This window comes from Zalophus californianus, chromosome 17 (assembly GCF_009762305.2).
Source record: "Zalophus californianus isolate mZalCal1 chromosome 17, mZalCal1.pri.v2, whole genome shotgun sequence".
In the NCBI taxonomy this organism is placed as follows: Eukaryota; Metazoa; Chordata; class Mammalia; order Carnivora; family Otariidae; genus Zalophus; species Zalophus californianus.
The window spans coordinates 36,681,601-36,707,966 of NC_045611.1; the positions used below are offsets into that span (position 1 = coordinate 36,681,601).

At 38.9% G+C, this 26,366-nt stretch overlaps 2 protein-coding genes across 6 annotated transcripts in view; one reads left to right on the forward strand and one right to left on the reverse strand.

Moving 5' to 3' along the window:
• Window positions 1-1,403: 1,403 nt before the first annotated feature.
• ORC6 (origin recognition complex subunit 6) lies at window positions 1,404-8,379 on the reverse strand. 3 transcript variants are annotated; one of them, XM_027618648.2, is made up of 7 exons: window positions 7,926-8,376; window positions 6,508-6,637; window positions 5,143-5,306; window positions 4,834-4,923; window positions 3,133-3,245; window positions 2,591-2,659; window positions 1,404-1,973 (listed from the first exon to the last, which is right to left on the reverse strand). In XM_027618648.2, exons 1-7 carry the CDS (start codon window positions 7,988-7,990, stop codon window positions 1,846-1,848), a joined length of 759 nt encoding a protein of 252 aa, XP_027474449.1. In that variant the 5' UTR covers window positions 7,991-8,376; the 3' UTR covers window positions 1,404-1,845. The 3 variants fall into 3 exon arrangements, with proteins under 3 accessions (XP_027474449.1, XP_027474450.1, XP_027474448.1); XM_027618649.2 differs by lacking the exon at window positions 4,834-4,923 and having other exon boundaries at window positions 7,926-8,379; XM_027618647.1 differs by lacking the exon at window positions 7,926-8,376 and having other exon boundaries at window positions 6,508-6,729.
• A 47-nt stretch (window positions 8,380-8,426) lies between these two features.
• VPS35 (VPS35 retromer complex component) overlaps window positions 8,427-26,366 on the forward strand; it is a 32,138-nt gene continuing 14,198 nt past the window's right edge. For 2 of the 3 annotated variants that reach the window (XM_027618643.1, XM_027618646.1), the window contains exons 1-7: window positions 8,427-8,561; window positions 15,123-15,221; window positions 16,457-16,553; window positions 17,596-17,719; window positions 18,289-18,471; window positions 20,174-20,387; window positions 21,856-21,939. In XM_027618643.1, coding sequence (XP_027474444.1) covers window positions 8,559-8,561; window positions 15,123-15,221; window positions 16,457-16,553; window positions 17,596-17,719; window positions 18,289-18,471; window positions 20,174-20,387; window positions 21,856-21,939 — 804 coding nt within the window. In that variant the 5' untranslated portion in view covers window positions 8,427-8,558. Of the gene's footprint in view, window positions 8,562-15,122; window positions 15,222-15,932; window positions 15,940-16,456; window positions 16,554-17,595; window positions 17,720-18,288; window positions 18,472-20,173; window positions 20,388-21,855; window positions 21,940-26,366 lie in introns of those variants that run through there. The other variant, XM_027618645.2, reaches the window with a different exon arrangement.

The following is a 26,366-nucleotide window of genomic DNA, read 5'->3' on the forward strand; positions in this document are numbered from 1 at the left end:
TGCTTTCAAAGCTCATGTTCATTCCCCTCTACCATAGGGCTTGCTGGATATTAAGCTTGTTTGGATCATTTGATTGTGGTATTTCTTTCGCCTTAGCTGCTAAGTATCTAGAATTAAAAAGGGCAAGGGAAGAAGAGAAATCACTCTTTTAGCACTCCAGGCCTATGCAGCAGGTATTATGCCTTACTTATAGCAGACAAAATACAACCACTAGTATTACTGATACCATTCTGAAGGTTTTTAAAATTTGGGTGTAGTCTCTTTATCACATTCTTTATGGAAATATTTAATTAGACCATGTATTCTTAATTTTTTTTATTTTTTTTTAAAGATTTTATTTATTTATTCATAAGAGAGAGAGAGAGACAGGCAGAGGGAGAAGCAGGCTCCCCGCTGAGCGGGGAGCCCAATGTGGGACTTGATCCCAGGACTCTGGGATCAAGACCTGAGCCGAAGGCAGACGCTTAACGACTGAGCCACCCAGGCGCCCTTGTATTTTTTTTTTTTAATTTTTTATTGTTATGTTAATCACCATATATTACATAATTTGTTTTGGTGTAGTGTTCCATGATTCATTGTTTGTTCATAACACCCAGTGCTCCATGCAGAATGTGCCCTCTTTAATACCCATCACCAGGCTAACCCATCCCCCCCACCCCCTCCCCTCTAGAACCCTCAGTTTGTTTTTCAGAGTCCATCATCTCTCCTGGTTCATCTCCCCCTCTGACTTACTCCCCTTCATTCTTCCTCTCCTGCTATCTTCTTCTTTTTCTTTTTTCTTAAAATATGTTGCGTTATTTGTTTCAGAATTACAGATCTGTGATTCAACAGTCTTACACAATTCACAGCGCTCGCCCTTGTATTCTTAATTTTAGTTAAAATCATGCCTGGCATGATGCCTCAGAGCCCCTATCAACTTATCTTCCACAAAGGCCCTTTCCTATAGTTTTAAAATAAGGAGTATTTAATAAGATTACATTCTTCAGCATGTGGATTTCAAAGAAAATAACCCTCAGTCCGACTTTTTAATATGCTGCTAGTGTGTAATTCATTACGTGAGACATGTATATGTGAATTTCTCTCTATATTCTAACATTTGCTAAGTAACAGGTACTGTGCTAAATGTTTTACATGTATCAGCTCAGTCGTACCTCCAAATTATTCTATGAAGTAGACACCATTTAGTCCTACTTTTACATGAAGCATAAAGAAGTTTATTAATTTGCTCAAGGTGTGACAAGTAGTAAGTGGTTGAGCAGGGTCTTAAACCCAGAAAGTCTGATTCTAGAGTGAGTTTGTGGTCTGGTGAACAGTATGGTTCAGCATATGGCTTTTTTCTACTAGAGTAGACAGTTTTTGGCATAGCAATGACTCCCCCAAAATGATGACAAGGGCAACCTGAATGCATATAAAAAATAACATTTATTAACTTAGGCTGTACCATATATTGATTTAGTCAGACCAAGAAACTTACACAAAAACCCAAGTAAAATCCTTAAGACTCCATTTAGCCTGAATTTTATATTCTGGATAGGACAGGAAACTATCTTTTGCTTAAAACGAAAGAGCAAAATGGCTCCAATTCCATTTTGTAGGAATGCATACCTGTGGGGAGCCAAGGCCATGCCAACCAGGCACTGTGCCTGACCTAATGAATTTGTTGCCCATGTCACCAGCCAGCCTGCTGCCAAGAGCTCAACCGCAGTGCTCGCTTCTTTGCCATTAAGGCAACAGTCTTAGGATCCTTGTTATAAAAGTTCAAACAAAATTCCAAAGCTCTCACATCTTCATTGAGGTGGCAGATGTACTGTTGGTTTGCAACCCAAGGTAGTCTAGAAGCTGAAATCACTCTGTTGTAGCCTTTTGTGCTTTGGCAGCATTTTCCAAAATTTTCCTTTTCCATTCTTCATAATCCTGTGTCAGATCTTCATCTTTTTGCAGTTTATGTGAGCTTTCTACTACCTTCTCTGTTTCTGTTAAGAGAAAATTTTCAAAAGTGTTTCAAAATTCTTATACTGACAAATAAGTAAACTTGTTTGAAGGATCTAATTAGTTAATTAAAAATAGGGACTATCATGCTGAAATGAAAAGTGGAAACAGCAGCTAACACATCAGTTTTTTGCTCTTATACTCCAAGCACTCCACAGCGTCCTGTAAGTAGTTAGCATTTATCAAGCACTTATCCTGTGCTTCAAGGCACTGTACCAATCACTTCAATAGCATCATCTCATTCAACCCTCACCACGATTCTATGAAGTGGGTGCTAATATTAATCACAACTTTATAGATTAGGAAATTGAGGCTTACAGAAATTAAGTGACTTTCCTAAAGTTATGGAGCCAGTGGGTGGTAAAGTAGGATTTGAACCTAAGCAGTCTGGCTTTAAATGTGTTCTTACTTACATAGTATTTCTCTTAACTTCTGTAAATGACTGCTTGGAAAACTGGTCTTATCAAATGATTGTCTTGATTTATTTAAAACTTGACTCTTGTCAGGCAAGTAGCACAGGACTAGTCACTGCATGAAACCCACTGTACACCTAATCCCATTGCACTAATTTCAAAGTTTGTCCAGTGTTAGTATGCCTTACCCTTTGCTAGAGGTTCAGCCATTGTCTTCTTTTTCTTCTGTGGTGGAACAGCTGAATCTCCAGCCTCTCCTTGAGGAAAAAAACATGTGTCATCAGGGCTAAATTTTCTTCTATTCTCAATTTTAGTAGTTGGGCTTATTTTGGATCACCAAAAAAAAAAAAATTAGACACCTTGACTGACCAAATACAAGGAGAAGGAGAAGGCAAACGATCTTACCCTTCTCTTCCTTGGTTTCTCTTGTCAGACTTAAGATTATTTTTTCTATTCTAGTTTATGTATATGGAGGCAGGCATTTAACACTGGAGCATGTTAACAGAGAATCTATTTTTTCAGGCATGGAGTCACATGGTCACAGGTGTTTTAAAGGTTAAGCTACTTTATTTGCAAAACAAAAAAATTTCTCACTAAAAACTTACCTGGTCTTACATTAAATACAGAATTCAGAAAGCAGCCATTTTACAAGTTTGAAAATATTAAGACTTTTACCAGTTGGCTTACATTTTCAAATGACACATTCTTGAAATATGGAATGAATACTCACTATCAGCCTGCTGCCCAATCTTCTCTAATTGTTTACACAGTCGATCAAATATGGCTTTTTTTACACCAGATGTAGCTACCATTTTATTTTTATCCACCTTTAGCTTTAGAATCCTACAAAAGAATTTGACAAATTAGTGTTTTTAAGACCCATATAGTTATCTTCTCTGGCCAACCAAATTATTAACTTATTTCCTTTCCACCCAAGCTTTATGAAGAGTTCCCAACTGTTTAGTTTTCCCTTTATTCCAAACATATATTATTAGCTATAACTATGTAAACTTGTCTGTTAAAGCTATTTATTTAGTTGTTTATTGGACTGAGTCAAAATATACATGAGATCTGCTATGTAATAAAAGGAGCGCATAGAAGACATTTCTCTTGAAGCTCTAGTGCTTCATGCCTCAAAGAATTCTTAGTGAATCTCAGATGTTACTGATTTGCTGAATGACAATCATAGCCTTTTTAAATATTCAGCTCACTTTAACCCATCATGCTTACATTTATACTACAGGAATGTAAACCACTTTCCCCTCCCCAAAATCCCTCCTACTTATTACCACTCCACAACAACTAATGAAACATACAAAACAGACTGTTTATTTAGGATAATAGATCAAGTCAAACCTTTCTTTGCTCAGTGTAATTTGGTTTCAAAAGTGGGGTTACTTGTCAATATTGTTTCTTCCAGTAGCAGCCATACTCCCTCTCTATATACACATACCTTTGTTGAATCAAAGGGACATTTTCTATGAATGCTAATTAATCGCTCCTAAGTATGTGGCTAACAGAGCTAAACAACCAAAATTAGGGGCTGGGTAGTAATAAACCCAGTCTTTAAGGGCCAACTACATTTTCTTTTTTAGAGATTTTATTTATTTGACAGAGAGAGAGCACAAGCAGGGGAGAGCGGCAAGCAGTGGGAGAGGGAGAAGCAGGCTCCCTGCGGAGTAGGGAGCCGGATGTGGGGCTCAATCCCAGGACACTGGAATCATGACCTGAGCTGAAGGCAGATGCTTAACTCTCTGAGCCTCCCAGGCACCCCTACCTTTTATTTTATTAAGGAATTTTCCAGCAAGATAAAACAAGACAACTTTAGAAAAAAATAACAATGATTAATAATTCCAAGGTAACATTTCGGTATGCACAAAGATAACCCCAAATTTTAAGATCCAGATGTAAACATTTATCATTGGTGTTTTGTAAATTATTTGAAAAACAGTTGCAGTCAGTACTTTAAAAAAATATATGACTGGAAAAATCACAAACCAGTTTCAATGACAGATTTCATCACTTAAAAAAGGTGGAGCCTGGGGGTGCCTGGCTGGCTCAGATGAAGAGCATGTGACTCTTGATCTCGGGGTTGTGAGTTCGAGCCTTACGTTGGGTGTATAGATTACTAAAGAAAATAAAAAACTTAAAAAAAAAAAAAAAACCCAAAAAAGGTGGACCCTGAAAACAGAATACCCTGCTTATATATACAGATGCCATTTGGCAAGTAGACTTCTGGCAATGGGGGTTCCAAATTGTCAGCTATATTGTGGGATAAACAGAATCTGGTCACTTGGCCACTATTTCTAATATTATTTATATGGGAAAACATGCTCTGAGTTGAAATAAACTGTAATTAGAAGCCCTCTTTGGGAATGAGAAATCTATCTGTAAATTGTGGACTTTTCTCAAGGTTAAAAGGCACACTTACTTGCATGCTGACAGTAATGCAGCAGTGGTGAAAAGTGGCCTGGATAAGTCGAGATCCAACTGCTGTGTTTGTGGAAGACTGGATTCATAGCTAACGGAAAGCAGTGTTTGCAGAATTATTTGTTAAAAAATATTATTTCAAAGAGACTGAAAATGTAAATCAGAATTTGTAAGCTATTTAAATGTATAAGATAATGCATTATGTCACCTTACCATATTAGTTATTTTTTAAGACTGAAAACAGGACATTAGATAATTCTGCTTTATGTATCAGTATAGATTTTCAATTAAGGTTTTTTATGCTTCATACCTTTGCAATATCTTTGAAGCCATGTTCACTGCTTCTGTACAGCTAAACTGTACAGCTAGGTCTCTTATTCCAATATTTGATTTCAGGCCCAGTAAACACTCAAAAGATTTAAGACAGCTCTGATACATCTTCTTGTTCAAACCAGAAAGTTTAATTAAATAAGCCTTTGAAAGAAAAAAATACACTAATCATAAAAATTATAATCATAATCATTCTATATATTGGTGCCCTTAAACACTTGTTTAGTAAGTCAACCTTTCAAAATTAATTAATTCTGTGGCAAGTGGCTCTATCTAAATGTTTAGCTTCATTTAGTCAAAAGTCAGTAATCATGTCAGGCAGAGTTGAGCACTGTTCTCAAGGGGCTCACACTAGACAGTCATGCATAAGCACAGATAATTTAAAAAACAAGTGTTACTACAGCCAAGCTGTGAATAAAAACACAGGAGACACATACATGGTCATCTGTTTTTCAAGGAAAATGCCAATGTGCAATTCACTGGGAAAAGGAAGGAGGGAAGTAGTGGGAGTGGAGGTGGGAAGGATGAGTGTGTGGAGGGGAAAGGGAGAGAGGGAAACTGGGAAACAGGAGGATCAACAACTGAGGGAAAGCAACACTGCCTGGGAGAGTCAAGGAGGCTTTATAAAGGATATAACAGCAAGGCAGAGTCATGTAAGACAAATAGAAGCTTGTCAGAAAAGAAATGCAGGTAAAAAAAAATGCATTTACAAAGCTGTAAATCATTAAAGTGAATGGTCTGTTAAGCAAATAGTGTAGCTTGAGGTTAGTGTTCAAGAGAAGCTGGAGAATTTGACAGTAATGGGGAGCCAACCCATTGGGAGCTAATGGTGTTTTTAATGCCATCATATCATTACGTGATATGTAATGTTAAGTGTGTTACATATAGTATATGGTTTAATCCTCACAATCTAGTGAAATGGATATTCTTATCCCCACTTTATGAATGAGAAAACAAAGCTCACAGAACTAGTAACTGGTGGTATTGAAATCTGGTCTCAACATCGAACTCTTCCTGACTCCTAGCTTGTGCTCTCAACCACTGTGATACCAGAAGAAAAACACACATTGCTTTTAAAGCATGCACTTCAGGAGGATGCTAGCAGTGGCATAAAAGATGGTCTTGAGTAAAGAAAGAGGTGGCCAGGGAAACTAGATAGTAAAGGGAGTTTTCTGCAACTCAACAAAAATGATTTTAAAGTTCATCTAGAATAATCATAGATGACAATAGCCAGGAAAATTCTAAAACACAAGAGTTTTGAGTCTAGTCCAACCAGAAATTAAAATGTACAATTAAGTTTCAATGTTGTAGAGGATTATTTAGACATTCAATGTGACCTACTTACTCTGTCCAAGGGGCACTTCATACAGGAAGCTGCAAGGTCCAGGCACATGACTGCATTGCTGGTTTCTGTGGTATGTGCAGATAGGCCATTACAGTTCACCTGGGACAGTCGCAAGTACTCCTCTGCTTTCCTGGTTACAAGGGCAACATGCTCATTAAAACTCTTTTCCAGAAGTTTGTTCAACACTTTGGTAAACAATGAATACAGCAGGGTGGATTTCATTCTGGCCCTAACTCCTATGCAAGTTTATGTGGGGGTGGGAATGAAAGGCACATCCTTTGGGGTTGTGGGACAATGTTTTCTAAGACAGAACCAGCCCTGACTTCAGACTCCACTGTGCTCAAGTACTTTTGAGCAAAAGTTAAGTTCAATTTCTTGAAACAAAAAACACCTGCTTTCATCGTTCCATTCCTGGGATAAACATGAACTATCAGAGACACTGGCAGTTACACCAGGGTTCTTTCTTTTTACCCCTTCCTTGAAATCAGTGGTACCAAACTTTAATGTATAAGACAATCACCTTGGGGCTTGTGTAAAAAGATTGCTGGGTCCTATCCTCAGAGTTTCTGATCAGTAGGCCTGAAGTGGGACCCAAGAATTTGCATTTTTAACGAGTGCCAAGACGATAGTGATGTTGCTGGTCCAGGAACCACATTTTGAAAACGGCTGTTCTAAACGATTACGGAGTTCAGGAGATCTTACTTCAACTCTTTCAACAAGTGCTTTCATTCCCTTCCCTCACTTAACTGAGCAGCAAGCCATTGGGCCTAGTCTTGCTCTTCACATTTCAGCCACAATAGCTTTATTTCTAACCCTGGATTATGCAAAGGGCTTATGCACAAGCTGTTGTCTCAGCTTGGACGGCTCTTCCCACATCTTCCCATGGCCGGCACGTTCTATCAATCGGGTCTCCGCACAAGTGGCAGCCCTCCGAGGCCTTTCTAAGAATTTTTTTTTCTAATTTTTATTTAAATTCTAGTTAACATATTATCTAGGATGTTATTTTTAATGAAAAGCAGCCGCCAGGGCGCGCTCTGTGCTCCTCCCGCCCTCGATTCGGCACACCATCTTTTCGTTTTCCTCCTAGTTCTCGCCGTCACAGTGACCTCCAAGGAGGTCTGTACCCCGCCTGTGTCGTTCACCGCTGTAAACAGACCCTCAATAAGTATCTGCGGAACGATCAAAGATCGACTTTCCCCGTCCCACCACCGTGCATCCCACAGAGCCAGTTGTTCCCAAGGACGTCTACAATCGCCCCGTCTTGCCAGTTCATATAAGCCCACTGCTGGGAAGTTCTTGAGATAGGGCCTAATGCCACCCGGCTCCAGCGTCCCCCTCTCACTCGGCGCCGCCGCCCTACACGCGGGCCTCGCCTGAGGAGAGTCCAAGGCCGCTGAGGTGTACGCCGCCAGACCCACCTCAGCACATCTGGCTCGGCGATACCCAAACGCGCCGCTAAACGTCGGACCAGCCCAGACTCCATGGCGCGGAGAACTGCTCGCGCGAACCGCTGCAACGCGACGAAACCCGCGCGCAAACGCCGCGTCCGCCAGTGAGGGCCAGGCCCCACCCCTCTGCTGCATCTGGATTGGCTGGGACGAGAAGTCGCGCTCGCTCCACAAATCAAGCCTAGTTTTCCTTTTGCTCATGCGCACCACCACTGCACACTCCTGGGCCGGTGAACTTGGACCAGCGGCTCCCCTTCCTTCCTTTTCTCCCGTCTTGACAAATTCCTCAAACGATGCCTTTACTTCCTGCTGGCTCCTTCCTGCCACCAAGAGATACCCTGCTACCCTGCACCTTTCTACCCTCTCACACACTGTGGAGAGACTGGCTGGCACCCAGGTCCTTCAGTCCACCGATAAGTGGCAAGAGCCAATAAACACGCGAGACTTGAGTTCCTAGAAGCGGGCCAATCGAGGAGCCGCCTGCGGGGGTCTGAGGGCGGGGCTAAAGAGGGCGGGGTTTGAAGAGGCCGCAGCGTCACCTGATCGCGCGAGGCTCCGCGCCGGGTGGGTGCTGCTGCTTGCTGCAGGCTTAGGAGAGTCGCCATGGTGAGTGTTGAGGGGCGGCGGGCCCCGGGCCGACCCTCCTCCCAAGCCCTGCGCTCTCCCTCCGCCCTGGAGCCTTGCGGGCGGAGTTGGTGCCCGGGAGCCCGATCAGGGCTAAGACCAGCCGGGCTTGGCCTGCGGGATGAGGACAGGCCGGGGAAGGCCGCAGGCGGGCTGATCCGAGATCGGGGTGGGCGGTGGCTCCTGATCGCGGCGGTTGCCCAGGAATGGGATGGCCTTTCTGAGGGGGCGTTAGGCCTGTAGGCTCTGAAGTCCGTGAAGGCCTGCCGCCGCCTCTGAGTGGAGTCGGCCACCACCGAGCCTTGAGGGGACGAGTCTGAGAGTCAGGCTGGGTCGGGGGCGTGCGAAGGGCCTGAGACTCGGGGTGGCGTCGGGACCCGCCCAGAGGTTGCTCTCTCGCTGGCGTGCGTTTCCACCTTTGTGCCTGATAGTGCTCTATTGGCCCCACACCCTTTTCTTGTGCAAGAAATACCTACTGGAGGGTCCAAATGGTACCCTGGTCTTTTTCGGCCTCATAGACCCCTTCCACTGCGGTGTTTGTCAGCGAATTCTAGGGACTCGCTTACGTGAATTTCCTGGAAGGACTCATGCTATCTGATATCCATTAATTCTGATAGAGAGAAACGATACTTTTTGTTTCCTTTAATATTTGTTCATTGGACACCCTGGCTCTCTTACATGTCTCCCCATTGATGAAATCCAAGTATTTTATTTGCTGGAAGTAGGCCTTCGTTCTTGTTAGTGCCTCTTCGTGATGGCAGCAAATCGCGGTGTGGCTGTTGGCCTGTAAACTTGAACTTCCTCAAAATGTGAATCCATGTGCCTAGTTTTCACAAAGGCAAGTTGTCACTTGCATTTCATTAGCTTTTGACATAGTCTGCAGTGTATAAATAATGTTTTTGAATGTTGGTGTACTGTATGGCAATTTTAATTCATTATTCACTTCATGTAGACAGGTTTCTATAAATCTGTAAGCCTGGAAACAGGCTTCACTTTAGATGTGTTAATGCCAGGATTAGGATTAAATGTAGGATTAAATGTTTGACATGTACTACTTTCATATGCTGTATTGCCATACAGGATGATTTTGTTTATTTCTCAGAATTTTTACTATTGGGAAGTGATACAAGGACAGTAAAAATTTAACTAGGGTTTGTCTGTTTCTCTGCATTTATGAATTGATATTTACAGTGTTTTATATGGAAAGCACTTAGTTGAGGATCTGCTATACATCTTAGTTCTGTGCTGGATGAACCAGTTTGGAGCAATGAGCAGGACGCACAGTCTTGTCCTCATGAACATTTTTGAGAAAGGAAACTTGGGTATCAGTCTTGTCACAGTCCCTGTTTCTATGACTTGGACAAGTCATTCAGTCTTGAGTCTCACTTTTGCATCCAAAAGTTTTTTTGTTTTTTAGATTTTCTTTATTTTTGCTTCTTTGGCTCTTCCCAGTCCTAAAATTCTGGGATCCAATTCAATTCATCAAGCATCTTGTATGCCTTCTAATGTCATGGACTGCTGGGCACTAGAAACAAACATAGTCCTTGCTGTCAAATAGCTTAAGAGTCTAAGGGGGAGATATGCTTGTGGAACTTAATGTAATACAGTCTGAGGATTGCTTTATTAGCACTGTCAACTCAGCGTTGTGGGGTCATGGAGGGAGAAAGTTCTGCGCAGGGGGCTTGAAAAAGACTACAGAAAGTAACATGTGAACTGATACAGGGAGGAAGATAAGCAGAAATTCTGCAGGTGGAAGGGTACCTGGGTGGCTCCGTTGGTTAAGCATCTGCCTTTGGCTCAGGTCATGATCTGGGGGTCCTGGGATTGCACTCTTGAGTTGGGCTCCCTGCTCATTGGGGAGTCTGCTTCTCCCTCTTCCCCTACCCCTGCTTGTGTGTGCCCACTCACTCGCTCTCTCAAATAAATAAATAAAATTTAAAAAAGAAAAAGTTTCTCCAGGTGGAGAAGAAAAAGTGTTGCCAATAGATGAAGCTGGGAGAAGTGAATACCAGCATAGAATTCCTGGGGAAATGTATTGGTAAATGAAGTTGGAGCCAGTTTAGTGTTCAAATTATATGTTCCCAAGCCCTCATCATCCATAATGCTCCCGACTTCAATTGTAATTTTGTGGCTTATAATTTTAAAAATAGTACTTTCATTAAATGTGATGAAGTTCTGTGTCTTTGTGAGATTGGTTATTTTTGTTTTATAGTTGATTTAAGTTCTGTGTCTTTGTGAGATTGGTTATTTTTGTTTTATAGTTGATTTACATTGTGTTGTTAGATTACATCTGCAGCATATCAGTGAAGAGATGGATCAAATAAGTTGCTAGGATGGGTGGAGATAATTGCTTATATCTGAGGGGGCATAATAATGGTAATACTTATAAAGTGTTACTAAGTGCTAGGCATGTTCTGAGCTCTGTGTCATTTCATTTACTCCTCATAATAGTAATATAAGTACTCTTATTGTCCCTGTTTAATAGAAGAGGAAACGAATGCACATTGTTGGAATGGAGAGTAGTTTTATAAGTGATCTGTCCATGATGGATCACTTTCTGTGAACCTTACAATTATATAGATTTAGGAGTTTGTCCTAGGTCTCAAGCTAAAGTGAGCCTAGTTACAAATGTTAATTTGATCTTGATTCTTTAGTGTTTCCATTTTTCTCTCATCCATGTAACTGCTAAGTACAAAGTCATTTGGAAATGGAGAACTATTTCCACAAGTGAGGAGACATTGATTACCTGGCTTGTGTTAATTGAGAGCATGCTCGTAACAGTTCTTACTGTTTTTGCTCTATGTGACACTTCCAGGAAGTACATCAAGACACTCCCTTAGAATAGCCACATGATGGCTACATTTATATAACTACATTGTCTTGGGAGTAATATCTAAAAATACATTTCTTTAGGGACGCCTGGGTGGCTCAGTCGGTTAAGCGGCTGCCTTCGGCCTGGGTCATGATCCCAGGGTCCTGGGATCGACTCCCACAGCGGGCTCCTTGCTCAGCAGGGAGCCTGCTTCTCCCTCTCTCTCCCTCTGCTTGTGCTCTCTCTGTCAAATAAATAAAAAGATAAAAATACATTTCTTTATTATAGCTTTAGTTCTTCATTTGTAGCCTACCTTATAATAAGTCTGTAATTTTCTATATAGTGTATTTGGTTCTATTTTAAACCCAGTTGATACAAAATAGAATTCTGCTAAAGTTTTGTTTATAGATCACTGAATCTATTGGATTCTATACAGATATTTTTAGAATTGTTTGTAGTCTCTTTTTTTTGTTTGTTTTTTAGATTTTACTTATTTATTTGCCAGAGAGAGAGAGAGAGAGAGAACACGTGAGCACAAGCAGGGGGAGCTGTAGGCAGAGGGAGAAGTAGGCTCCCCCCTGAGCAAGGAGCCTGATGTTGGGGGGGGACTCGATCCCAGGATCCTGGGATCATGACCTGAGCTGAAGGCAGATGCTTAACCAACTGAGCCACCCAGGGTCTCTGTAGTCTCTTTGTAACCACAGTTTTATTTGCTGTATTAATGTTATTATACACAATAGCCAAAAGGTGGAAGCAACCCAAGTATCCCATCAATAGAAGAATAGATAAACAAAATATGGTATATAGATATGATGGAATATTATTCAGCCTTAAAAAAAGGGAAATTTTGACAAATGCTACAACATGGATGAACCTTGAAGACATTATGCTAAGTTGAAATGGCCAGATACAAAAGAGTATGATTCTACTTATATGAGGTACCTAGAGAAGTAAGACTCATAGAGACAGACTCAGAGAAAGTTGCCTGGGGTAGCAGTAGACAATGGGGGGTTATTGTTTTATGGGTATAGAGTTTCCTTTGGGAACGATGAAAGAATACTTGGAGATGGATGGTGGTGATGACCGTACAACAATGTGAATGTACTTAATGTCACTGAACTGCACATTTAAAAATGGTTAAAATGGGGCACCTGGGTGACTCAGTCGTTAAGCGTCTGCCTTCGGCTCAGGTCATGATTCCAGGGTCCTGGGATTGAGCCCTGCATCAGACTCCCTGCTGGGCGGGAAGCCTGCTTCTCCCTCTCCCACTCCCCCTGCTTGTGTTCCCTCTCTCTTTGTCAAATAAATAAAAATCTTTAAAAAAATAAAAATTAAAAAATGGTTAAAATGTCAAATTATATGTTATATATATTTTACCACAATAAAGTAATTATAAAAATTTCCTGATGTATCAATATTTATCTCTAAGTTGGTCATCTGAACTTAATGAAATCCATTGATTCTAATAATTGTTAAATCTATTGCATCTAGAGATAAAGAGCCAAAAAAACCCTAAACCATAGCTTGGTGTCACTGAAGTTCTCAGAGGACTAGCCCAGGATGGGTAGTGAATTTCATTAAGTCAGAATCCTCAGATGCTGGTGTTGTCTTTACCTCTGAAACCAACATTTTACACTGATAGTTCTGCTGTATAAATTAAGGTTCGCTTTAAGTTTAGTTTAAAAGTCATAACTTTTTCTTTGAAATTTGTATATGTTTGTGAAGAAGCGTGGTCATAGGGAAGCACAGGTTACTAGATTTGCTATAGGAAAAAAAGAGACGCTTGGCATTTCGTATTATTAATTTTTTTCTCTTTCCAAAATTAGACCAAAAAGAAGTTTTCCATTTTTGTAAATGATTCTAATTAAAAAATGGGTTTTATGTGGTTTTTGTTAATCTCAAATTCAGTGCTGTTTTCATTGTTTTAGATAATAGAACAGACCAGACTTAACTTTTTTTTTTTAAGATTTTATTTATTTATTTGAGAGAGAGAGAATGAGAGATAGAGAGCACGAGAGGGAAGAGGGTCAGAGGCAGAAGCAGACTCCCTGCTGAGCAGGGAGCCCGATGTGGGACTCGATCCCGGGACTCCAGGATCATGACCTGAGCCGAAGGCAGTTGTTTAACCAACTGAGCCACCCAGGCGCCCCAGACTTAACTTTTATGTTTATATGTCTTTGCCTTCCTCCTTTCCATCTCATTGTATAAGAGGCATTTTACTTTTAAACATTTTTTTAAGTTGAAATTCATATAACGTAAGATTAGCCATTTTATTTTATTTTTTAAAGATTTATTTATTTATTTTAGAGGGGGTAGAGAATATTGGGAGGGCAGAGGGGAAGAGAGAATCTTCAAGCAGACTCCCCACTGAGCATGGAGCCCAACTCAGGGCTTGATCCTGGGACCCTGATATCATGACCTGAACTGAAATCAAGAGCTGGCTGCTCAACCGTCTGAGCCACCCAGTTGCCCCAAGATTAACCATTTTAAAGTGAACAATTCAGTGGCATTTAATACATTTGCAGTGTTATACAACCACCATTTCTGTCCAGTTCCAAAACATTTTTATCAATTCCAAAGGAAAACCTGTACTTATTAAGTAGTTATTTGCCCACTCTCTCTTCTGGTAACCACAAGTCTACTTTCTGTTTCTATGGATAATTTGCCTGTTCTGGATATTTCATATGGACTCATACAATACATGGTCTTTTGTGTCTGGCTTCCTTCACTTAGCATAATGTTTTTAATTTCATTCATGTCACATATATCACTTTGTTCCTTTTTATGATTGAATAATATTCCAGTATATGTATTTATATATATGTGTATAACACAACTTAGCCATTCGTCTGTTGATTTTTTTTTAAGATTTTATTTATTTATTTGAGAGCGAAAGAGAATGAGTGGGGAGAGGGACAGAGAGAAGCAGACTCCCTGCTGAGCAGGGAGCCTGATGCGGGGCTCGATCCCTGAGGTCATGACCTGAACTAAAGGTAGATACTTAACTGATTGAGCCACCCAGGCACCGCCATCTGTTGATTCTTTAGCCATTTTTTATTAAATGCCTAAACATTCTAAAACAAGCTCATTCGTTCGACAGTGAACATGTGTCAGGCAATGTGTTGGGTCCCGAGGACATCAAAATGGCCATTATTTATAATTACAATATAATGCATACTGCAGTAGAGGTGTAAACACAGTGTTTATACACGTGAAGGATGGAGTGGTTAATTCTGTTTGACCAGTAGGTCTAATTAATTTTGTAAGCAGGGTTTTGTTGATAACAAAGGGAAGAGTATCTAGATATATTTTGTCCATTATAGCTGTAGATTTTTCTATTTGAAATGATAAGGTAGGTACTTGAGAGTACTCTTTATGGTCTTCTACTATCAGTCACTAATAATAATTTCAGCTATTTTATTTCTAAGTTCTTTGGTGTCTTGTGACATATTGCCTGAGAAGGTCATTGTTTGATAAACTGGTTTCTTGATCTAAGACTAGACTAAAATGCAGATGAAAAGTAGTATAGAGGAGAAAAAGAGGCTTTTAGAGATTTGGGTCTGACTATACCCATCATAAGTTGTCAAAAATAGATAAATGGGTTTGAGATCTAGAACTGGAATGAGGCTTTTATGAAAGCCTTGGAAAAGGGCTATGGCTAGAACTAGAGAAATAACAGATTTTTTAGAAGAGAGTGCTAATGAGACATTAATGAAGTATTTATTTTTCAGCCTACAACACAGCAGTCACCTCAGGATGAGCAGGAAAAGCTCTTGGATGAAGCCATACAGGCTGTGAAGGTCCAGTCATTCCAGATGAAGAGATGCCTGGTAAGAATGTCAGTATGGGAGGCAAAATTGCAGTCTGTATGTTTTGTAAGTTTGTATAGTACCACTGCTTCTGCTGAATGTAATCTTCAGTGTCTTCTGGCATACATCTTCCATCTCACCTCCCTCAAGCACTGCATGGAACAATTCCAGCAGAGAGTTCTGTTTACTTGCACTTACATTTATGATTTGGGATTGTCTTCCCTATCAGAATGGAAGCTTCCCGAGGACAAGAGACCCTACCTTCTATCACCATACCAATATCTGACCTTAGTTACTAGTCTCACTGGTTCTTACCTCAAACCTGAGGAGTACTTGACATATAATGGGTGCTTAATAAATATTTGTTGAACGAGTGTATTTAAATGCTTTCATTTTGGATTATTCATCTTTTTTCTATCTTGAACAAGTCTTTTGTTTCCATCCTGAATAGATATATATTTTTTGCAGCAATCGGCTTAAAAATTATACTTACACCAATTTCTGTGTTTTCATATTCCGAAAGACAGGGTAGGAAGTAATCTATTTAGAAACTATAAATTCTCTGCATTAAAATTTAAGAAATGGAACCAAATAGGCTGGTACTTCAAGTTACAAGTTTCTCTGATGATGATATCTTACCTTTGTAAAGTGTCTCACAATTTCTAAATGCTGTTTTAACCATTTATATGTATTGTATTTTTTCCTTGCAAAAAAAAATATCTTGGAATGGAGAAAATGGGTGGGTATGGAGCTTGATTATTGCTTGCTTCTGTCTCTTTCTGAGTATGAGTATTGTTTCCTGTATTTAAAGGCATTGTCTGCATATATGTGTTGAGTGGGACACATGGGCATTGTGAGGAGGAAAGCATACTTAAGGGATGGTCATTTCAGACATCTCTGTCTTTATGACAGAGCCATTGTCAGGATAGTAGCTTACTTTAAAAGAATTAATATGCCAGCTCTCTTGCTTGCAGATAAATGTGAATTAATGGAGCTACTTTTATACTCAGTAGGGGTTGGAAAGATTAGAGTTATGCCAGGAAGTTTATAGTCCTAGTTAAATAAGACTTGCTAAGCTTTGCAGTACAGGTGAGGAACCATGAATCTTTTTATTTCAGTAGAGAGAAGGCAAGATGAAACTAAACCTGATTGTTATGTGATTAAAATAATTTAAGTGCTATATACTGTGTAACAAATCCAAGTTAAATGTTTATTTAAATTAAACATTCCCATCAATTCGCTTGGTATTTCTGTAGGACAAAAACAAGCTTATGGATGCTCTGAAACATGCTTCTAATATGCTTGGTGAACTCCGGACTTCTATGTTATCACCAAAGAGCTACTATGAACTTTGTATCTTTTGAATGTTGAAGACCATTTTGATCATACTTTTTTCTTGATAAGGCCATATTTTGTTTTTTTCTTACTAAGTTTTTCTGGCATTACATTATTTTTCTTTGTCTTAACCAAATAGTACTCCCTCATGTAAATTTTGTGAGAAAAAGAAAAAACTTAATATCAGAAACCCTCTTTCTATGCTTAAACTTCTTCGTTGCTATATTTCAATTTTTATTCCCTTCATGAAGGATATTGAGGCTATTAGGCCATTGGTTCTTTAATGCTTAGATTTTGTCATGCAGGACTCTGAAATGAAAATGAATTCAAAGATTTGCCATTTCAAAACCTCTAGTAGACTGATGGACAATTCTTATTTTTACTGCTTTGCTTTACCAGACATCTTTAAAAACTCTTATTTTGTTTTTTTTAGCATTTTATTTTATTTCATTTATTTAAGTTTTTATTAGAATCACCTGGTGTTCATCACAGCCCTCCTTAATCCCCATCACCTATATAATCCATTCCCCCACCCACCTCCCCTCTGGTAACCATCAATTTGTTCTCTGTAGTTAAGAGTCTCTTTCTTTCTTTCTTTTTTTTTTTTTTAAAGATTTTATTTATTTATTTGAGAGAGAGAATGAGAGAGAGCACATCAGAGGGGATAGGGTCAGAGGGAGAAGCAAACTCCCTGCCGAGCAGGGAGCCGGATGTGGGACTCGATCCTGGGACTCCAGGATCATGACCTGAGCCAAAGGCAGTCGCTTAACCAACTGAGCCACCCAGGCGCCCAAGAGTCTCTTTCTTTCCTGGTTTGTCTGTCTCTCTTTTTTTCCCTCTTTGCTCATTTGTTTTGTTTCTTAAATTCTACATATAAGTGAATAAAAACCCTTGTTTTAAAATAAGGAAAGCCCAACTGAAGTTCTGTCTTCATTTAAACATGTTCTCTTAAAGGACTAACGTTTAAGATATCTGCCCAATAGTTTAATGACTCCAGCAAGTTCCAGAGTATTCCTTAGGTTGGCTTAGATTTATTTGAGTCCTTAATCATAATTAAAAGATATGGCTATTTCTGATGAACTACACTACTTGGAAGTCTACCTGACAGATGAATTTGCTAAAGGAAGAAAAGTGGCAGATCTCTATGAACTTGTACAGTATGCTGGAAACATTATCCCAAGGCTGTAAGTAATTGAGAATCTGAGGGCTTTTATATCTGCATTTTCCACTTTGATTTTTAAAAACCAATATTAAGGTTATTTAATTTCTTAACAAATTGAAATTAACATTTTGGTGGGTATTCTGGGTTTTTAAGTTTTGAGGTATAATTAATTTTACTTTCTATATGGATAATTGAGGAATTTGGGAAATAGAAAAAGTAGACATACTATTTTGTTTAATGTCTTGACTACTAGAAAAATTAATATGACATTCTCTTACTAGTATGTTTAAAGGTGATAATGATACTTATGTATGTATGTGTGTACATATTTGTATACTTATATGTACACATGTATTTTTATATGTCTAAATATATGTGTATGTAGTTTGTATGTGAATATATGTGTAGATTGGGGGAGGGTCAGTGAGTGGTTAAATATTAAATTAGATATTTTTTCATTGTGCAGAAGAAAAACCTGGTCTCTGTCTTGCTTAATATGTTTGGATTGAGTATGTTTAGACAAATTGTTGACTTGAGTATTTTATTTATTTATGAATATATTATTCAAATGTTTCCTTATAATTCCCCTAGTTACCTGTTGATCACAGTTGGAGTTGTATATGTCAAGTCATTTCCTCAGTCCAGGAAAGATATTTTGAAAGATTTGGTAGAAATGTGTCGTGGTGTGCAGCATCCCTTGAGAGGTTTATTTCTTCGGAACTATCTTCTTCAGTGTACCAGAAACATCTTGCCTGATGAAGGAGAGCCAACAGAGTAAGTGATTTTCTTTTTTGATTTAGTTGTTAAACTTTTTTGTTGTAGAATATATAAGAAGTATAGAAAAGTGTATAGAAAAAAAACAAATACCAATATTTCTCCCACCCACAGGCAGTACATGTAGCATTTCATGTAGAGATTTCCTTCAGCATGTGTGGTATGATGCAAAATGTACTCTTATAAAAATTATGTCTATGGATTATTTATTAGAACCTGCTTTTTTCATTAAATGTAATTTTACGAGAGCACTTTTCCATTACATTAAGTATTCTTCGAAGATGGGACTTTTTAAATGTATTATATTTTGAAGTTATATTTGTGATGAAATACTGACATATGCTTAACTTATTCTATGAACTAGCTAATTTTCGTGTTGTTTCTTGAATGTCTTACCAGTTTTTGTCATTTATGGACTGCCAGATACCCTGGATATAAGTGATTTAAATTATCTCATATACAAATTACATACTAACGTCAAAACAGAAGAAACAAAAACCTTTCAGTGAGAGCCCTGTCTCTTGTGTGACTAGTGTCTAGTATCCATGTCCATTGCACTTAAATTCCACATAGGGGTAGGTGGTCAGCCAGCTGTGGTCTGCAACCAATTAGGTGAACTATTTATGTGCAGATTTCCTAGATTGAGGAACTTAATTCCTTTTAAGTTTATTTACTTATTAAAAAAATTGTTTTTTTAAGTAATTTGTACATCCAACATGGGCTTGATCCCAGGACCCCAAGATCAAGAGTCACATGTCCTACTGACTGAGCCAGTCAGGCACTCCTTGTTTAAGTTCATTTATTCATTTACTTCTGAGGTGTACAGTTCTCAGTAGTTTTTAGTATATCTGTATCAGTTCCTTTTTAAGAGAAAAAAGTATAAAAATTTACCATGCATGTGATAAAGTTAAATGGTATAGAAAAGGTAAAAACTTAACAATGTTACAGAGAAGATGGTGAGGTTATTTGTTTTATTATGATTTGACTCAATTTTGAGCATTTAATTAGGCAATCATTAAAAAATTTTGAAGACTATGTTCTCTATCCTAGGAGATGAAAAATAAGCAGGAAATACATGGTCTCTTCCCTCACAAAGCTTATATTTCAGTTGAAAACGTAAAATGTTCAACAGTAAAAGGATATAGTTAGGGTGCCTGAGTAGCTCAGTAGGTTAAGCATCTGCCTTTGGCTCAGGTCATGATCCCAGGGTCCTGGGATTGAGTCCCGCATCGGACTCCCTGCTCAGCGCGAGTGTGCTTGTCCCTGTCCCTCTCCCTCAGCCCCTCCCCACTGCTTGTGCACTCATACATGTGCTCGCTCGCTCTCTCTCAAATAAGTAAATAAACAAATAGAATCTTTTTTAAAAATTACATAGTTAGCAGTACATTATAAGTATCATTTTTTTAAGGCTTTTTGAATTAATGGAGTTGCCGTGAGAACAAGTTGACCTAGGGTAGGGAATGAGGGAAAGTTTTTTGTTCCTTTACACTTGTACTGTGTCCTCTCCCTGGTATTTTTTTTCTCTTGAGTCTATTTCCCTTGAAATTGAACACTAAGCCAGTGAAGTTGAAAGTTTCTTCTATAAAACATTGATGTATTAAAGAGAGAAGAAGGAAACGCACAAAGGAGAACGATGACAGTAAGATGGTCCTATAGTGTAAATAGTGTATATAAAGATTTTTTTTCAACTCTCTCTTTGCAGTGAAGAAACAACTGGCGATATCAGTGATTCTATGGACTTTGTACTACTTAACTTTGCAGAGATGAACAAGCTGTGGGTGCGAATGCAGCATCAGGGACATAGCCGAGATAGAGAAAAAAGAGAACGAGAAAGACAAGAACTGAGAATTTTAGTGGGAACAAATTTGGTGCGCCTCAGTCAATTGGAAGGTGTAAATGTGGAACGTTACAAACAGGTGTATATCCTTTTTACTTGTCACCTTTTCTTATGAGATAGAAATTGAAGTCTGATTTTTTCAATTAAAGTATTTGTATTAAATAATGTTACATTGAAAACCACTTTAAAATTAAAGACAAGTAAATTGAAAGATATATTTTCAGTTTGTGGATTGGAAGACTCAATATTAAAATACTAATTTTTCTTAAATTGAGATTGACTCTAAAGCTGCATTAAGAATGTGATATTGGAAGTCAGTCAGAGAAAGACATGTATCATATGGCCTCACTGATACGAGGAATTCTTAATCTCAGGAAACAAACTGAGGGTTGCTGGAGTGGGGGTGGGGTGGGAGGGATGGGGTGATTGGGTGGTAGATATTGGGGAGGGTATGTGCTATGGTGAGTGCTGTGATTTGTGCAAGCCTGTTGAATCACAGATCTGTACCTCTGAAACAAATAATGCAATATATGTTAAGAAAAAAAAGATAGCAGGAGGGGAAGAATGAAGGGGGTTAAATTGGAGGGGGAGACGAACCATGAGAGACTGAGAGATGATAGACTCTGAAAAACAAACTGAGGGTTCTAGAGGGGAGGGAGGTGGGGGGATGGGTCAGCCTGGTGATGGGTATTAAAGAGGGCACGTTCTGCATGGAGCACTGGGTGTTATGCACAAAAAATGAATCATGGAACACTACATCAAAAACTAATGATGTAATGTATGGTGATTAACATAATAATAAAATTTAAAGAAAAAAAATGTGATATTGGTGGAGGAGATAAACACATAAATCAGTGGGAGGAATAAAGCAGAGATTGACAGACTTTTTCTATAAAGGACCAAATGTAAAGATTGTTTGATTTTGTGAGCCATGTTGTCTGCAACTACTAAACTCTGCGCTTGTAGTGGAAAGCAACAACAGACAATATGGAAGTGATTTACAAAAGCAGACATTGAGCTAGATTTGTTCAGCCCTGGAAAGGATAGTCCAGAATAGGCTCACCATATATAATAAGTTACTTTTGATAAAAGTGTAATAGTAACCTTTTCAACAAATGTTTCTGGAACAATTGAACATCTGTGTGCAAACAAGATCCTTGAACTATGACCCATTCTCATACCATATAGAAAAACTCAAAAAATGGATCAGAGGCCTAAATATAAAACCTAAAACTATAAAACTTTTAGAAGAAAATACAAAGTAAATCTTTATAATGTTGGATTAGACAAAGATTTCTTAGGACACAAAAGGCACAAATCATAAAAAAAAATTGATAAACTTCATCCTAAATGACTTATTTAGTAGAAGTCCAGAATTAAATTTTTATTTAGAAATTCTTCTGTGAAATGTTAAAGTTTAATTTAAAAAGTGAGTATGGGTTGGAAAAATCTAAAATAAGATTCTCAAATTAATAGCTTAAATATGTTTTTAGAGGAGTGGCTTAGGATTTAAAAATAATGTTTTAATTCTTACCTTTTTCTTTTAGATTGTTTTGACTGGCATATTGGAGCAAGTTGTGAATTGCAGGGATGCTTTGGCTCAAGAATATCTTATGGAGTGTATTATTCAGGTAAGTAAGGACATTTATTTTACCTTTTTTTTTTAAATTTTTTATTGTTATGTTAATCACCATATATTACATCATTAGTTTTTGGTGCAGTGTTCCATGATTCATTGTTTGTTCATAACACCCAGTGCTCCATGCAGAATGTGCCCTCCTCAATACCCATCACCAGGCTAACCCATCCCCCTACCCCCTCCCCTCTAGAACCCTCAGTTTGTTTTTCAGAGTCCATCATCTCTCATGGTTCGTCTCCCCCTCTGACATACTCCCCTTTTCTTCCTCTCCTGTTATCTTCTTCTTTTTCTTTTTTTTTAAAATATGTTGCGTTATTTGTTTCAGAAGTACAGATCTGTGATTCAACAGTCTTGCACAATTCACAGCGCTCACCGTAGCACATACCCTCCCCAATGTCTATCACCCAGCCACCCCATCCCTCCCACCCCCAACCACTCCAGTAACACTCAGTTTCTTTCCTGAGATTAAGAATTCCTCATATCAGTGAGGTCATGTGATACATGTCTTTCTCTGATTGACTTATTTCACTCAGCATAACAGCCTCCAGTTCCATCCACGTCATTGCAAATGGCAAGATCTCATTCCTTTTGATGGCTGCATAATATTCCATTGTGTATATATACCACATCTTCTTTATCCATTCATCTGTCGATGGGCATCTTGGCTCTTTCCACAGTTTGGCTATGGTGGACATTGCTGCTATAAACATTGGGGTACACGTACCCCTTCGGGTCCCTACATTTGTATCTTTGGGGTAAATACCCAGTAGTGCAATTGCTGGATTGAACGGTAGCTCTAATTTCAACTGTTTGAGGAACCTCCATACTGTTTTCCAGAGTGGTTGCACCAGCTTGCATTCCCACCAACAGTGTAGGAGGGTTCCCCTTTCTCCACATCCCCGCCAACATCTGTCGTTCCCTGACTTGTTAATTTTAGCCATTCTGATGGGTGTGAGGTGGTATCTCATTGAGGTTTTGATTTGGATTTCCCTGATGCCGAGCGATGTTGAGCACTTTTTCATGTGCCTGTTGGCCATTTGGATGTCTTCTTTGGAGAAATGTCTGTTCATGTCTTCTGCCCATTTCTCGATTGGATTATTTGTTCTTTGGGTGTTGAGTTTGATAAGTTCTTTATAGATTTTGGATACTAGCCCTTTATCTGATATGTCATTTGCAAATATTTTCTCCCATTCTGTCGGTTGTCTTTTGGTTTTGTGGACTGTTTCTTTTGCTGTGCAGAACCTTTTATCTTGATGAAATCCCAATAGTTCATTTTTGCCCTGGCTTCCCGTGCCTTTGGCGATGTTTCTAGGAAGAAGTTGCTGCGGCTAAGGTCGAAAAGGTTGCTACCTGTGTTCTCCTTTAGGATTTGGATGGACTCCTGTCTCACGTTTAGGTCTTTCAACCATTTGGAGTCTATTTTTGTGTGTGGTGTAAGGAAATGGTCCAGTTTCATTCTTCTGCATGTGGCTGTCCAATTTTCCCAACACCATTTGTTGAACAGACTGTCTTTTTTCCATTGGACATTCGTTCTTGCTTTGTCAAAAATAAGTTGACCATAGAGTTGAGGGTCCATTTCTGGGCTCTCGATTCTGTTCCATTGATCTATGTGTCTGTTTTTGTGCCAGTACCATACTGTCTTGATGATGACAGCTTTGTAATAGAGCTGGAAGTCCGGAATTGTGATGCCGCCAGCTTTGCTTTTCTTTTTCAGTATTCCTCTGGCTATTCTGGGTCTCTTCTGGTTCCATACAAATTTTAGGATTATTTGTTCCATTTCTTTGAGAAAAGTGGATGGTATTTTGATGGGGATTGCATTGAATGTGTAGATTGCTCTAGGTAGCATTGACATCTTCACAATGTTGATTCTCCCAGTCCATGAGCATGGAACGTTTTTCCATTTCTTTGTGTCTTCTTCAATTTCTTTCCTGAGTATTTTATAGTTTTCTGAGTACAGATCCTTTGCCTCTTTGGTTAGATTTATTCCTAGGTATCTAATGGTTTTGGGTGCAATTGTAAATGGGATCGACTCCTTGATTTGTCTCTCTTCTGTCTTGTTGTTGGTGTATAGGAATGCCACTGATTTCTGTGCATTGATTTTATATCCTGCTACTTTACTGAATTCCTGTATGAGTTCTAGCAGTTTTGGGGTGGAGTCTTTTGGGTTTTCCACATACAGTATCATATCATCTGCAAAGAGTGAGAGTTTGACTTCCTCTTTGCCGATTTGGATGCCTTTGATTTCTTTTTGTTGTCTGATTGCTGTGGCTAGGACTTCTAATACTATGTTGAATAGCAGTGGTGAGAGTGGACATCCCTGCCGCGTTCCTGACCTTAGGGGAAAAGCTCTCAGCCTTTCCCCATTGAGAATGATATTCGCTGTAGGTTTTTCATAGATGGCTTTTATGATATTGAGGTATGTACCCTCTATCCCTATACTCTGAAGAGTTTTGATCAAGAAAGGATGTTGTACTTTGTCAAATGCTTTTTCTGCATCTATTGAGAGGATCATATGATTCTTGTTCTTTCTTTTGTTAATGTATTGTATCACGTTGATTGATTTGCGGATGTTGAACCAGCCTTGCAGCCCAGGAATAAATCCCACTTGGTCGTGGTGAATAATCCTTTTAATGTACTGTTGGATCCTATTGGCTAGTATTTTGGTGAGAATTTTTGCATCCATGTTCATCAAGGATATTGGTCTGTAATTCTCTTTTTTGATGGGGTCTTTGTCTGGTTTTGGGATCAAGGTAATGCTGGCCTCATAAAATGAGTTTGGAAGTTTCCCTTCCATTTCTATTTTTTGGAACAGTTTCAGGAGAATAGGTATTAATTGTTCTTGAAATGTCTGATAGAATTCCCCTGGGAAGCCATCTGGCCCTGGGCTTTTGTTTCTTGGGAGATTTTTGATGACTGTTTCAATTTCCTTAGTGGTTATAGGTCTGTTCAGGTTTTCTATTTCTTCCTGGTTCAATTTTGGTAGTTGATACATCTCTAGGAATGCACCCATTTCTTCCAGGTTATCTAATTTGCTGGCATAGAGTTGCTCATAATATGTTCTTATAATTGTTTGTATTTCTTGGTGTTGCTTGTGATCTCTCCTCTTTCATTCATGATTTTGTTGATTTGGGTCATTTCTCTTTTCTTTTTGATCAGTCTTGCCAGGGGTTTATCAATCTTGTTAATTCTTTCAAAGAACCAGCTCCTAGTTTCGTTGATCTGTTCTACTGTTCTTTTGGTTTCTAGTTCATTGATTTCTGCTCTGATCTTTATGATTTCTCTTCTCCTGCTGGGTTTAGGCTTTATTTGCTGTTCTTTCTCCAGCTCCTTTAGGTGTAGGGTTAGGTTGTGTATTTGAGACCTTTCTTCTTCCTTGAGAAAGGCTTGTATTGCTATATACTTTCCTCTCAGGACTGCCTTTGCTGTATCCCAAAGATTTTGAACAGTTGTGTTTTCATTTTCATTGGTTTCCATGAATTTTTTTAATTCTTCTTTAATTTCTTGGTTGACCCATTCATTCTTTAATAGGATGCTCTTTAGCCTCCATGTATTTGAGTTCTTTCCGACTTTCCTCTTGTGGTTGAGTTCTAGTTTCAAAGCATCGTGGTCTGAAAATATGCAGGGAATAATCCCAATCTTTTGGTACCGATTGAGACCTGATTTGTGACCTAGGATGTGATCAATTCTGGAGAATGTTCCATGGTCACTAGAGAAGAATGTGTATTCCGTTGCTTTGGGATGGAATGTTCTGAATATGTCTGTGAAGTCCATTTGGTCCAGTGTGTCATTTAAAGTCTTTATTTCCTTGTTGATCTTTTGCTTAGATGATCTGTCCATTTCAGTCAGGGGGGTGTTAAAGTCCCCCACTATTATTGTATTGTTGTCAATGTGTTTCTTTGCTTTTGTTATTAATTGCCTTATATAATTGGCTGCTCCCATATTCGGGGCATAGATATTTACAATTGTTAGATCTTCTTGTTGGATAGACCCTTTAAGTAGGATATAGTGTCCTTCCTCATCTCTTATGACAGTCTTTGTTTTAAAATCTAGTTTGTCTGATATAAGGATTGCCACCCCAGCTTTCTTTTGGTGTCCATTAGCATGGTAAATGGTTTTCCACCCCCTCACTTTCAATCTGGGGGTGTCTTTGGGTGTAAAATGAGTCTCTTGCAGACAGCATATTGATGTGTCTTGTTTTTTAATCCAATCTGATAGCCTGTGTCTTTTGATTGGGGCATTTAGCCCATTTACATTCAGGGTAACTATTGAAAGGTATGAATTTAGTGCCATTGTATTACCTGTAAGGTGACTGTTAACTGTCTGTTGTCTGTGTTCGTTTCTGCTCTTTGCTGCTTTTAGGTTCTCTCTTTGCTTAGAGGACCCCTCTCAATATTTCTTGGAGGGCTGGTTTCGTGTTTG

Bases quoted from the DNA above. Each gene is read 5' to 3' on its own strand.
- ORC6 (XM_027618647.1), bottom strand. From the start codon at position 6,729: ATGAAATCCACCCTGCTGTATTCATTGTTTACCAAAGTGTTGAACAAA. The intron at 5,307-6,507 runs GTAAGTAGGTCA...TTTCTTTCAAAG, and splicing joins TGAAGTGCCCCTTGGACAGA to GCTTATTTAATTAAACTTTC. The intron at 2,660-3,132 runs GTGAGTATTCAT...TTTTTCCTCAAG, and splicing joins GATTGGGCAGCAGGCTGATA to GAGAGGCTGGAGATTCAGCT.